The sequence below is a fragment of the Antedon mediterranea genome, chromosome 1, assembly GCF_964355755.1.
Source record: "Antedon mediterranea chromosome 1, ecAntMedi1.1, whole genome shotgun sequence".
In the NCBI taxonomy this organism is placed as follows: domain Eukaryota; kingdom Metazoa; phylum Echinodermata; class Crinoidea; order Comatulida; family Antedonidae; genus Antedon; species Antedon mediterranea.
In genome coordinates, this window is record NC_092670.1 from 15456059 (window position 1) to 15470573 (window position 14515).

The 14515-nt window shown below is 33.3% G+C and overlaps 1 protein-coding gene across 6 annotated transcripts in view; it reads left to right on the plus strand.

Moving 5' to 3' along the window:
* LOC140058223 (calmodulin-regulated spectrin-associated protein 2-like) overlaps window positions 1-9559 on the plus strand; it is a 31123-nt gene extending 21564 nt beyond the window's left edge. For 2 of the 6 annotated variants that reach the window (XM_072103789.1, XM_072103819.1), the window contains exons 12-20: window positions 81-211; window positions 625-721; window positions 2205-2249; window positions 3620-3761; window positions 4421-4474; window positions 4899-5102; window positions 6703-6821; window positions 7021-7184; window positions 7443-9559. In XM_072103789.1, coding sequence (XP_071959890.1) covers window positions 81-211; window positions 625-721; window positions 2205-2249; window positions 3620-3761; window positions 4421-4474; window positions 4899-5102; window positions 6703-6821; window positions 7021-7184; window positions 7443-7566 — 1080 coding nt within the window. In that variant the 3' untranslated portion in view covers window positions 7567-9559. Of the gene's footprint in view, window positions 1-80; window positions 212-624; window positions 722-2107; window positions 2250-3619; window positions 3762-4420; window positions 4475-4898; window positions 5103-6702; window positions 6822-7020; window positions 7185-7442 lie in introns of those variants that run through there. The other 4 variants (XM_072103802.1, XM_072103795.1, XM_072103807.1 and 1 more) reach the window with 4 other exon arrangements.
* The last annotated feature ends 4956 nt before the right edge of the window (window positions 9560-14515 follow it).

Below are 14515 nucleotides of genomic sequence, written 5' to 3' on the forward strand. Positions count from 1 at the left end.
TGTCATATCACTGCTATATTTGGGCACATAAAACTAGTTTGATAGTGTAGACAGAGCTTAATTCGTTAAAACTATTCTAGGCTCCAGATGAAGAGGATATTGCCAAGAAAAGAGATCAGTTCTTGAAAAATCGACTCAAGCGGCAAGAGCAAGAGAAGGCTAAACAAGCAAAAAGAGAAGCACAGAGGGAGAAACAAAGAGAAGAACAAAGGTAAAGTTTAAGTTAATAGATTTTGTTCCAACATTAGGAAGTGGAGATGTAGCTTAGTGGTTTAGATGCTGAACTACCGATACCAGGACACTGGGTTCAAATCCTGTCAGGAGAGGTTTTTTTTTCCCAAAAGACATGTAATAAGAATTTGTTGGTGTGTGTTTTTGTCTGTGATTATTTAAGGGGGAGGCTGCTTTTATTTGGCCTCTCCGGGAGATTTGTCAGCCTAAAGGCTTGAGTTGTGGTTGTGCGACTGAACCAAATGACAACAGTTGATTGTCGGCATTGGTTTATAGCAACCTTTGTATCCTGATCTTGTCTTGGTTTTATTTACAGTATTCTTGTCACAAACCAAGTGATATTATCAACATTCTTTCTAAAGATTGTAATGAAAAAATATTTTCTTTTTATAGGAGAAAACAAGAGGATATTGAAATGAAGAAAGCTGAAGATAAAGCAAGGCGTGAAAGAATACGCTTGGAATATCAAATGAAAAAACAACAAGAAGAGGTAAGAATATTTAACTTCATTCTGTGTGTTCTCTTTGTCATTAAGTAAACTGCCATGTATTATATATGGCATATTGAAGTTGTGAGAAAGTAGAAAATCGAGGATAGTTAATGTAGAGGAGGGAGTTCAGAAAAAAAAAATCCAAGGACTCTGTGCCCCAAATATGTATGATAAGACTTGGCAAACTGAACCCAAACTATGTATGATATTTATAAGAATTTGTAAACTGAACCCCAACTATGATAAGACTTGGTAAACTGAACTCCAACTATATATGATAAGACTTTGTAAACTGAACCCCAACTATGTATAAGACTTGGTAAACTGAACCCCAACTATGATAAGACTTGGTAAACTGAACCCCAACTATGATAAGACTTGGTAAACTGAACCCCAACTATGATAAGACTTGGTAAACTGAACTCCAACTATGTATAAGACTTGGTAAACTGAACCCCAACTATGATAAGACTTGGTAAACTGAACCCCAACTATGATAAGACTTGGTACTGTAAACTGAACCCCAACTATGATAAGACTTGGTAAACTGAACCCCAACTATGTATAAGACTTGGTAAACTGAACCCCAACTATGATAAGACTTGGTAAACTGAACCCAACTATGTATAAGACTTGGTAAACTGAACTCCAACTATGTATAAGACTTGGTAAACTGAACCCAACTATGTATAAGACTTGGTAAACTGAACTCCAACTATGTATAAGACTTGGTAAACTGAACCCCAACTATGATAAGACTTGGTAAACTGAACCCCAACTATGTATAAGACTTGGTAAACTGAACCCCAACTATGTATAAGACTTGGTAAACTGAACCCCAACTATGATAAGACTTGGTAAACTGAACCCCAACTATGATAAGACTTGGTAAACTGAACCCCAACTATGATAAGACTTGGTAAACTGAACCCCAACTATGATAACACTTGGTAAACTGAACCCCAACTATGTATAAGACTTGGTAAACTGAACCCCAACTATGTATAAGACTTGGTAAACTGAACCCCAACTATGATAAGACTTGGTAAACTGAACCCCAACTATGATAAGACTTGGTAAACTGAACCCCAACTATGATAAGACTTGGTAAACTGAACCCCAACTATGTATAAGACTTTTTTTCCAATTTTTGTTTTTCATTGTTGTTCATCAGCTGTGAATGCAAACATTTTTTCATTAGTTTGGTGTTTTTCCCTGAAAATTTGACATTTCTGCATGATTCAATGTAGTTGTGTTCATTACATTCAAATATATCTTATTGTTTCTATTGTAAATAGAAAAAAAAGCTTAAATAATTTCTATTTTATGATTCTTTGTTGTTTTTTTTTTTCTTTTAAATATTGGACATATTTTATTATATAATAGAAATAAACTGGTAATATGATAACATGCCACATGTCTCTCTCACAATGTCATGTGACTAATGTTTGACAACCATTGGACGTTTTTCTACCACTAACAGGATGAGGCAAAAGGGATCGCTCCGAAACCCAAACAACCAGCAACGGTTTGTAACATTACTCGCAAAAAACTATCTTGAATTCTTATTCTTTTTATGAGTTAAATGTTTGATTTATTTTGCCTTTTGGTTTTAACACATCTAATACCCTTCACGCTTGACTGATCTTTTGCAGTGACATTTCGGACAATGTCATGTGACAGTTATTACAGTCTGAGTGACAATTTGTTGTGTCATAATTTGTTTTGTCAGTTTATAAGCTTGAGGACAAAAAAGAAATGGGAAAAATAAGCGTATTTGGGGTGTTTTTTTTAATTATAATATCTTAAATATATTACTAGTGATTATTTACAGTTACTGTTGATTATTTACAGTTACCGGTGATTATTTACAGTTACCGGTGATTATATATATATTCAAGAACATGTTTTTTTTGTGGCGGGTGGGGGAGGCTTACCATTGACACCATCATAATGCCAAATAATAATTCAATTCAATTCAATTCAATTCAAATAAACATTTATTTACAAAATCTGAATACACAGGAAAACAAGAAACAGGATTGTATAGATTTATAAAAATATGTTTCAGAGAATGAAGGCAAAAGCCCTGAAAGATGTTGGGAAACATCTTGAGTTAATAATATTTGATCTTGTATAATGTAGGCTCAGTTATTGGTTCCGACTCCAAAAGTGTTATTCAAGTGATACTCAGCTTTCTTTGTTTTTATTCTTTTAGTTTGTTTGTTGCTTAATTGTTACTGCTTTATTTGTTGTCAACTAAATTAAATTCTGCATTTTTTGTTAATAACTGAATTGCCATGTCCGATTCCATACATCAGAACTATTATAATTTTATATATATTGTGAATGTTAATAATGTATATTTTATATTATAGCTGTCGATTTCTTTAGCATTATTATATTGGATACTTATTGGCCATGTCAAAATTACTTTAATGTACCTGCAGTAACTACAATTTCAATTGTTGTAATTCTCTCATAAAAACATTTAAAAACTAAAATCATTTTTTTTTTTTTAATGTAGCGAATGAAGTAACTGCATTAGACTCATTTTGACATGGTCCTTTATTTGTTTTGTTAGCATGTCCAACTTCTTATTATTATCCATTATTATATTGGTTTCTTTCAGTTTTTCTGCTTGTTATAATATTTTTTTCAATTTAAGAATAATGATCAAATCCCTATTGCATTTAGCATGATTAACTCATCACCTCAAGTATTTATTTTGTATTTAGAAATTTAATTTTCCAACTATCCGTAGTTGTATATTAACACATATTTACTTTAACAAAATTGATATGACCAAAAAACATCCAACCACACCCCACCAACCACACCCCACCAATCTATCTCCCTATTAAAGTGAATAACAATCGTTTTTTTTGTTTGTTGCAGGAGCCTCGAGTTGAGAGGAGAACCAAGTCGGCCAAGCCACGCCCAAAGTCCAGGGTGATAGACAATTCCTACGGAGGACCAAAGTCTAGTCGGGGTGATCCTAAATATACATTTCATAATGAAGATGTACCTCTTGGTCTAAGTGAGTATTACATATGTGGGTCACAGTGTATCATAAGAGCAATGTCACTTGTGACACTGTATTTACCCTATGCAAGATACACGGTCATGTATGTAACCCTTAAATGTTATTTTGGTAAATACATTTCAAATATGGGATTTGGTATAAAGAACAAAATAAATGCATATGAGGTTAATGCAGGTTTATTAATATTAGCAAAGTTTAGTAGCAAATGCACCATAATATCATCAAAAACTTGCTTTTGCCTTTTAGTATGTTGCTTAAATAGCCAATTATCCCTCAATTATCTGATACTATATAAAAAGGAATTATTAGCAATATAAAATAGACTGTAAACGTACTGATGCTCCCAATCCCAGCTTGCATTGCAGTACGGCACACAGTAATTGACCATGGCATGTTGGAAAGTGTTTTGATTATTTTCCCATTCTAACATTTTCTTCAAACTAAAAACATATACCAAGGTGCTTTTTATTTTGTGCCCGTTTAAAGTTAAACTATAAAGTTAAACTATGTAGTCAAACTCAAGATATAAAAAAGGTTAATATTGATAAACATGCCCAAATAAGGAACATTAGTGGGGATGTCAAAATCAATATCTTGCGACACATGATGGGTTTCTCTTGGTTACCCTGCTATTGTTTATTATTGATCTGCAGGTAGTACCAAGACATCTTATACCATCTCTAGTGGTGATGTGTCACAAGCTGTGGGTAGGTCTCTTAGAATATTCAAACATCTCCATTAAATTAGTATTCCTTTTTAGAATAGATTTCTAATTCCTTGTTTTCATAATTATTTACATTTTTCATGTATAGTATTAGGCATAAAGCTTGGTTCCCACCTTGACGAGACACAAAGATGTAGGTACTTGCTTTTTTTTTTATCACAAGCGACAGTTCATATGATCCATAACATTGTGATTGGTCACATTGAATACGTTGGCCGTACGTCATTGTGTTGCGTTAAAGTAGGAACTAAGCTTATATATGAATAAGTAGTTTTGTGTTATTTTTGTACAATTTGTTATTTGATACTAAAAATTAAAGAATAACTCATATGCAGTGAGAAAATTAAAATGTTTTCTCAATTGCAATTTATTTTATTATTGGTGATTTTATCTAAAATCGTTTCTAGATGAAAAATTATATGCTGACAGTTATATCGAAGATCCGCCCCATTCAACTGATAATCAAGCAAAGCATGAGTACAACAGGAAGACAAATGGCCGTTCGGAGGCACTCCAACGGCGCCCTCCCTCCCCTAGGTTACGAGGCCCACCCCCGACAGACAACAGTACACTGCCGGGAGATACTACTAGCTCAGCATTAGATTATAGTGGTTTGTGGGAATATTTATTTTAGGGATCACATCATGTCAAAACTATTCTACTGCCGTAATGCCTTTTTTACTGCAATAATTACTCATTTTAGTTTTTTTCAATGTAGAAGTTTATGAGGCAGTCACTGCAGTGAGTATAATTGCTCCAAAGAAGTTGCAAAATAATTGTATAAACAGATTAAAGAGTAAACAAAATAGAGTTACTGCAGTAGAATCATTTTGACATGGTCCCTGAACAATTTTGCTTTATTTGTGTTGTGTTATATTGCATGAAAAATGTTATGTTTGTATGCTTGCTTCTGTACAATGTGCTAAAACTGTCTACACTATCAAACTTTATATTCACAAACAAAATGACATGATGATGTGATATTACTACCATATTTAGGCACATCACACCTTGTTTGTCAAACTAGTTTGATAGTGTAGACAGAGATTTACAATATACAGTAGTTTAAATGCTGTGCTTTTTTGCATTCCATTCTAAAGCTCTGTCTGCACTATCAAACTAGTTTGACCAAAAAAAGTGATGTACCCATATATGGACATGATGATGTCATACTACTACCATATTTGGGTATATCACTACCATATTTGTTTGTCAAACTAGTAGTGTAGACAGAGCTTAAATAGTTCTCAATAGTAATTGTATTTAACCCCATATACTTACCATGACTTGGCTTTATACTGATTGTAATACAAGATTAATATCTCTAAGGAATTTTATATCATTCTAGACATAAATTAAATTACAAGTTGGCAAAAAGATATAACATAAAGGGACAACTGTCATACCACAATGTTGCCAGTATCAACCTCAAATCTTAATTTATTTTCACGCAAAATTATCCATAAGATTTTATATAAAAAATCTACATTTTTGTCCACATGTATGGAGTAGAGTAATTTATATTCAAATTAATTTCAGATCTGCTAGCTGCTAGTGGTTTTAGGTTGTTTATTGTAGTGACACACAAACACATATAAACAAACTAAAATCATATTTTATTCAAAAAATGTGCTGTAGTTACTGCAATAACTGCAGTAGAATAATTTTGACATGATAATGGCCCTATTTTCATTCCTTTTCAGTGTCTATTCTTCGTTTGTTGATTGTCTCAACTGCTAACAAGCTTATCACTTTCCTTTATCTACTTTATTTTCTTTATTAACAACTTGTTCTATTAATTAATAGATTATTTTATTTTCAGTGTTTCTTGGCATGCTCGTGTTAAGTTATTCCTGTTTTATTTATTTATGTTGTGTCTATATTTTATTATAACATTTTTCATCCGTAATACAGACATTCTTTTATTAAATCATAGTTATGTGAAGAAAAATAATTAAAATTAGCAACATCATGACATCACAAACAAATATAGGCAGTCCTTTTCAAATATGGACATTCCTTGTCGAATATCAGGAGTCCTTATCAAATATGGACAGTCCTTGCCAAATATGGGCATGTCCTGTCAAATATGGCCCTTCTTTTTAAACTATGGACATTCCTTTACCTTTTTAAAATATGGTCATTTCTTGTCAAAACATGGGCATTTACGAATATATTTGAATACCAAAACTGATTGCCTTTTTTGTGTAGGTCCACGGCTGTATGTAAAGCCAACAAGTAAATCAAATCGTCACATTATAACCAATGCCATTGCACACTGTATACTGGCTGGAGTTGTCAACAAAGACCAGAAAGAAAAGGTTTTACAGGTTAGTAAATTAAATTTTTTCAGACAAGTTAATATTAATAGCAACGAAAATAATCTCACTACCATATTAATTGGATATCACCACCATATTTGATACATTTTTTTTCTTGTTAAACTAGTAAATTTGAATTTAATGACACCTTTGGGCTTGCCAAATATGTCTGGTTTTCAGTTTCTTAATAATATGTTTCTTTCATTAGGAGGTTGCCAAATCGGATGCCAAACATTTCCTCATCTTATTCCGAGACCATGGACTACAATTCCGTGCGTTATATTCATTTTCACCGGACACAGAGGAGATATTCAAACTGTATGGTGTTGGGCCTAAGCACATCAGTCCAAACATGATATGTGGACTTTACAAGTGAGTACAATAAATAATTATTGTGTATCATATTTTAAAGGAAAGCTTGAAATAAAATCAGTTGTTACTATAATAACCTAAAGAATACATTTGGTATTGGATTTTTTTTTTTGGTGTCATATACATAATTATTACGTATCAGAAATACAGTAGATACATAACAAACAACATCGATCATTCCCCATACTCCTTTCACCATATCTTGTATGTATGTATGTATGTATACATATTAAATACAAAATTATTTGTTTATTTTAGATATAATTCGGGTGGAAAACAATTTGCCAAAATACCGTCAAAGACGATGTCCGTATCGGTAGATGGCGTTACCATTGAAAACCGCTTCTGGCAAAGTAAGAAGTCGATAACCAAGAAACATTGATAATTGAATCAGTCTATTTAATAACCAATAATATTCTTAAAGATGAAGATCCCATCACATGCTTTGGTGTAGTACTGTTCTATGTACTCTGTATTAAATATGATTTAACCTCATCAAAGCCTACTGTTGTTGGCTACAGCATGATTCTACTTCTTCACATACTACTATTTATACATATAAAAAGATTCTGTGTAAATTATAATAAAAACAGATTTATTTAACTTTTATTTGAACAAATTATTATTTATTGATAGGTTTAACAATATTCATTGTCTTGAATTTTAGGCCTACATAAACGAATTTGTAGAATATATTTATTTTTTTCTGACAGCTGATATTGCATTTAAACATGAATTCTAGAGAAGTGAGAGACATTCTTGGAAAGGGTCCCCGTAATGGCAATTGTCTCTTGAATAAAGAATGGTGTTGTACTGTAAATAATATAATTGGACTTTAGTAATACTAATAGTATGACAATACAGGGTCTCCCTTCATATTCTCCCTCCATTTTAAGAATCTCCCTCCATTAGGTGATGGACACAATATATTTCTCCTATTTCTAGAGTCATTTTATGAAAAATATATGATAACAGATAATTTTTGTGAGTACGAAGTAAAAACTGGGTTTACATCAGTTGTTCTGTTTGTCCCAAAAGTGAACTTTTATCCGCGAGTAAACTAGTCCGATTACTTCTCTAACCTTTGACCTTATTGTACTGAATAAAGAGAATTTGAAGAATACACTTATTATTCAAAAACGTTTATTTTATTGATAAATTATACTGTTAACAAGCATGAATTATGTTGAACTCCCTCATAGTATTATCAAGTATATTGTTTTATATTTCTCATTATTCTCTGTACATATTTGTGACTCTTTGATTTTTCTGTATAAAAAGCAGAATTTTATTAGCATAATAAGTAAAAGCCATTGATGTAAATGTCGTGTATATTTGGTGATGCATAAATTAAATGTAATTAATTAAACTTTATTGAAAAGATGTAAAGAAATCTATTCAGATTTTTATTGTATTTGTAGGTTAACATTTCTGTATTTTCTTTTTGTTTATTTTATGGTAATTTTCTTGACACAAAGCAAACTAGTTTTTAGTGTTATATACAAATATTTATGATGGAAGGAAAGATCTTTATGCAACTTTTATTACTTGCTTGTCTTGGAAAATAATATAGTTTATTGAAAAAGCAAATATTACTGGTTTTAGTATTAAATTTCCATGACACCTGGTTTTTTTAGTAATGTTATTTTTGCCATTATTTGATCGAATTGTTTAAAAATGTTTGTTATGTTCAGTTATATTCTTTGGTATTTTTTCAGTAAATCTTTAGTAGAAAATTTCTCCAACTGCGCAAGCAAGGTTCCCACTTGCGGATGCAATGCAAGTGTTGACCAATCACAAGCAAAAGTTTGGATGATCGATCGCGTCCATTTGATCAAATTACTTACGTCCTTGCGCTCCGTACAAGTGGGAAAAAAGCTTCAAGTACCTAGTTTTCACCGTTTTGTAATAAACCTTAAATAATGATCGTTTTGTGACGACGTAAGACATAGGAGTTAAGATGTTTATTTCAATTGTTATCAAGTCGTCCAACAAAATGTTGCCTTACATTTTCACTTACATTTTTGGCTGTACGATCAGCAAAATCTATTTTATAGAGGCTACGACTTCAGAGATGTTTTAGGTCTTCACAAATAAAAATCTTCTTACAAAGGTAGGCATGTAGGCTTAATGGATTGGTACTAGTTTGTGAGGTTTTTGTCTCTGTCATGTCGACTTACAAAACCACCAGAAATGACTTTGGCTTCATTACCATAAAAGTAAATTGCTTTTCTAAATTTATTTATTTTTTTTAGGCTGTGTTAGTTTAAACTTTCAAAGGAGGGACCAAATCGGATTTCATATCTTGTGTGTAATGGTATTTTTTATGCAGCTGTTATACACAAGTTTATTCAAATAAATTTAATAAAACTAAAATCAATAAAAATGTGTAATGTTATTTTCTGTTTAGCAATTGAGTGTAGAATGCAACAATCCATTGTTACGCATATATAGCAGATTTCGACACTTTTGATTTTGAACATAACTAACAACAGGACACTCAGCTTGCCTTTTCAAGAAAGGAACAGTCCTTTGACTGCAACAGTACTGGTCATGTCACAGCCACAGATAAAACAAAATCTCTGTAATACATAAGCCTATATAGCAAACGTGTTCTGCGCATGTTACTTCAATACATAGCCTAATGTGTTCTGTGCATGTTACTTCAATACATAGCCTATATAGCCTAATGTGTTCTGCGCATGTTACTTCAATACATATAATGCGTTCTGTGCATGTTACTTCAATACATAGCCTATATAGCCTAACATGTTCTGCGCATGTTACTTCAATACATATAATGTGTTCTGCGCATGTTACTTCAATACATAGCCTATATAGCCTAACGTGTTCTGCGCATGTTACTTCAATACATATAATGCGTTCTGCGCATGTTACTTCAATACATTTAATGCGTTCTGTGCATGTTACTTCAATACATATAATGTGTTCTGCGCATGTTACTTCAATACATATAATGTGTTCTGCGCATGTTACTTCAATACATAGCCTATATAGCCTAACGTGTTCTGCGCATGTTACTTCAATACATAGCCTATATAGCCTAACGTGTTCTGCGCATGTTACTTCAATACATAGCCTATATAGCCTAACGTGTTCTGCGCATGTTACTTCAATACATATAATGCGTTCTGCGCATGTTACTTCAATACATAGCCTATATAGCCTAATGTGTTCTGCGCATGTTACTTCAATACATATAATGCGTTCTGCGCATGTTACTTCAATACATAGCCTATATAGCCTAACGTGTTCTGCGCATGTTACTTCAATACATAGCCTATATAGCCTAACGTGTTCTGCGCATGTTACTTCAATACATATAATGCGTTCTGCGCATGTTACTTCAATACATTGCCTATATAGCCTAACGTGTTCTGCTCATGTTACTTCAATACATATAATGCGTTCTGCGCATGTTACTTCAATACATTGCCTATATAGCCTAACGTGTTCTGCGCATGTTACTTCAATACATATAATGCGTTCTGCGCATGTTACTTCAATACATAGCCTATATAGCCTAACATGTTCTGCGCATGTTACTTCAATACATAGCCTATATAGCCTAACGTGTTCTGCGCATGTTACTTCAATACATAGCCTATATAGCCTAACGTGTTCTGCGCATGTTACTTCAATACATAATGTGTTCTGCGCATGTTACTTCAATACATATAATGTGTTCTGCGCATGTTACTTCAATACATAGCCTATATAGCCTAACGTGTTCTGCGCATGTTACTTCAATACATAGCCTATATAGCCTAACGTGTTCTGCGCATGTTACACTTCACTACATATAATGCGTTCTGCACATGTTACCTCAATACATTGCCTATATAGCCTAAGGTGTTCTGCGCATGTTACTTCAATACATATAATGCGTTCTGCGCATGTTACTTCAATACATAGCCTATATAGCCTAATGTGTTCTGCGCATGTTACTTCAATACATAGCCTATATAGCCTAACGTGTTCTGCGCATGTTACTTCAATACATAGCCTATATAGCCTAACGTGTTCTGCGCATGTTACTTCAATACATAGCCTATATAGCCTAACGTGTTCTGCGCATGTTACTTCAATACATAGCCTATATAGCCTAACGTGTTCTGCGCATGTTACTTCAATACATAGCCTATATAGCCTAACGTGTTCTGCGCATGTTACTTCAATACATATAATGCGTTCTGCGCATGTTACTTCAATACATAGCCTATATAGCCTAATGTGTTCTGCGCATGTTACTTCAATACATATAATGCGTTCTGCGCATGTTACTTCAATACATAGCCTATATAGCCTAACGTGTTCTGCGCATGTTACTTCAATACATAGCCTATATAGCCTAACGTGTTCTGCGCATGTTACTTCAATACATATAATGCGTTCTGCGCATGTTACTTCAATACATAGCCTATATAGCCTAACGTGTTCTGCGCATGTTACTTCAATACATATAATGCGTTCTGCGCATGTTACTTCAATACATAGCCTATATAGCCTAACGTGTTCTGCGCATGTTACTTCAATACATAGCCTATATAGCCTAACGTGTTCTGCGCATGTTACTTCAATACATATAATGCGTTCTGCGCATGTTACTTCAATACATTGCCTATATAGCCTAACGTGTTCTGCGCATGTTACTTCAATACATATAATGCGTTCTGCGCATGTTACTTCAATACATAGCCTATATAGCCTAACATGTTCTGCGCATGTTACTTCAATACATAGCCTATATAGCCTAACGTGTTCTGCGCATGTTACTTCAATACATAGCCTATATAGCCTAACGTGTTCTGCGCATGTTACTTCAATACATAATGTGTTCTGCGCATGTTACTTCAATACATATAATGTGTTCTGCGCATGTTACTTCAATACATAGCCTATATAGCCTAATGTGTTCTGCGCATGTTACTTCAATACATAGCCTATATAGCCTAACGTGTTCTGCGCATGTTACACTTCACTACATATAATGCGTTCTGCACATGTTACCTCAATACATTGCCTATATAGCCTAAGGTGTTCTGCGCATGTTACTTCAATACATATAATGCGTTCTGCGCATGTTACTTCAATACATAGACTATATAGCCTAATGTATTCTGCGCATGTTACTTCAATACATAGCCTATATAGCCTAACGTGTTCTGCGCATGTTACTTCAATACATAGCCTATATAGCCTAACGTGTTCTGCGCATGTTACTTCAATACATATAATGCATTCTGCGCATGTTACTTCAATACATATAATGCGTTCTGCGCATGTTACTTCAATACATATAATGCGTTCTGCGCATGTTACTTCAATACATTGCCTATATAGCCTAACGTGTTCTGCGCATGTTACTTCAATACATATAATGCGTTCTGCGCATGTTACTTCAATACATAGCCTATATAGCCTAACGTGTTCTGCGCATGTTACTTCAATACATATAATGCGTTCTGCGCATGTTACTTCAATACATATAATGCGTTCTGCGCATGTTACTTCAATACATATAATGCGTTCTGCGCATGTTACTTCAATACATTGCCTATATAGCCTAACGTGTTCTGCGCATGTTACTTCAATACATATAATGCGTTCTGGGCATGTTACTTCAATACATAGCCTATATAGCCTAACGTGTTCTGTGCATGTTACTTCAATACATATAATGCGTTCTGCGCATGTTACTTCAATACATATCCTATATAGCCTAACGTGTTCTGCGCATGTTACTTCAATACATATAATGCGTTCTGCGCATGTTACTTCAATGCATATAATGTGTTCTGCGCATGTTACTTCAATACATATAATGCGTTCTGCGCATGTTACTTCAATACATAGCCTATATAGCCTAACGTGTTTTGCGCATGTTACTTCAATACATAGCCTATATATCCTAACGTGTTCTGCGCATGTTACTTCAATACATAGCCTATATAGCCTAACGTGTTTTGCGCATGTTACTTCAATACATAGCCTATATAGCCTAACGTGTTCTGCGCATGTTACTTCAATACATAGCCTATATAGCCTAACGTGTTCTGCGCATGTTACTTCAATACATAGCCTATATAGCCTAACGTGTTCTGCGCATGTTACTTCAATACATAGCCTATATAGCCTAACGTGTTCTGCGCATGTTACTTCAATACATTGCCTATTTTGCCTAACGTGTTCTGCGCATGTTACTTCAATGCATATAATGTGTTCTGCGCATGTTACTTCAATACATATAATGTGTTCTGCGAATGTTACTATAATACATAATGTGTTCTGCGCATGTTACTTCAATACATATTTTAGTCGTTAATTGGCCATTTTTTGCTGTACATAGTAGGTCTACATGGATATTTTTTTTAAATGGCAAAATTTAGACCTTTTTTATGCCTACATACGCAGGATTACATATTGTGATCTGCGAGTTACCTCAATACGTATTTTAAACCGTAGATAATTAGCTATTTTCGAAAAAAAAATACAAGGATTTTTTTCGAAAAACGTCCATTAGGCCTATATTCACTTTTTAAAATTCAATAATTATGCGATTATATTGCCATATATGCGCCTATATTGTTTTATCATAATCTTATAGAGCCATAGTAACTAGTTAAGTAAAAAATAAAAAGGTCGAAAATTTTCCTGTAGGCCTACTATAATACAGGAATTTTTTTCGAAAAATGGCCAAAATATCCACTTTTTAAAATTCAAAAATGATGCGATAATATTGCCATTATAGGCCTACTAATAGTACAGGGATGTTTTTACAAAAATAGCAAAATTTTGACTTCTATTTTTCTACATAACAATCATATTTATTCGAATTATTTTTCAAGAGTTTAAGTGGGTGCGTTTACAGTATTCAAAATGATGTTCTATGGGGGGCATTTATTCAAATAAGTACAGTACCCGGAATCACATGTTCTGTGCATGTTACCTCAGCACATAATTCAATAAGTTTTTATAATATTTTGGTCATTTTCGACAAAATATCTGTACTATAGTACAGGGAAATTATAAAAAATTGACATGTGCAGAATCACATAATCTGTTCTGCGCATGTTACCCCAATGCATTATTATTCTTATAAGTTAATATTTTGGTCATTTTAAAAAACAGGGACATTTTAAAGAAATGGCTTCTTTTTTATAACAGGTTATTATACTATGACTATAAGATGATCATATAGCAATATTATCACATATAAATTGATTTTGGCCATTTTTCGACAAAATCTCTGTACTGTAGTACAGGGATGTTTTCGAAAACTTAACTGGTTCCTATGACTATAAAAATAT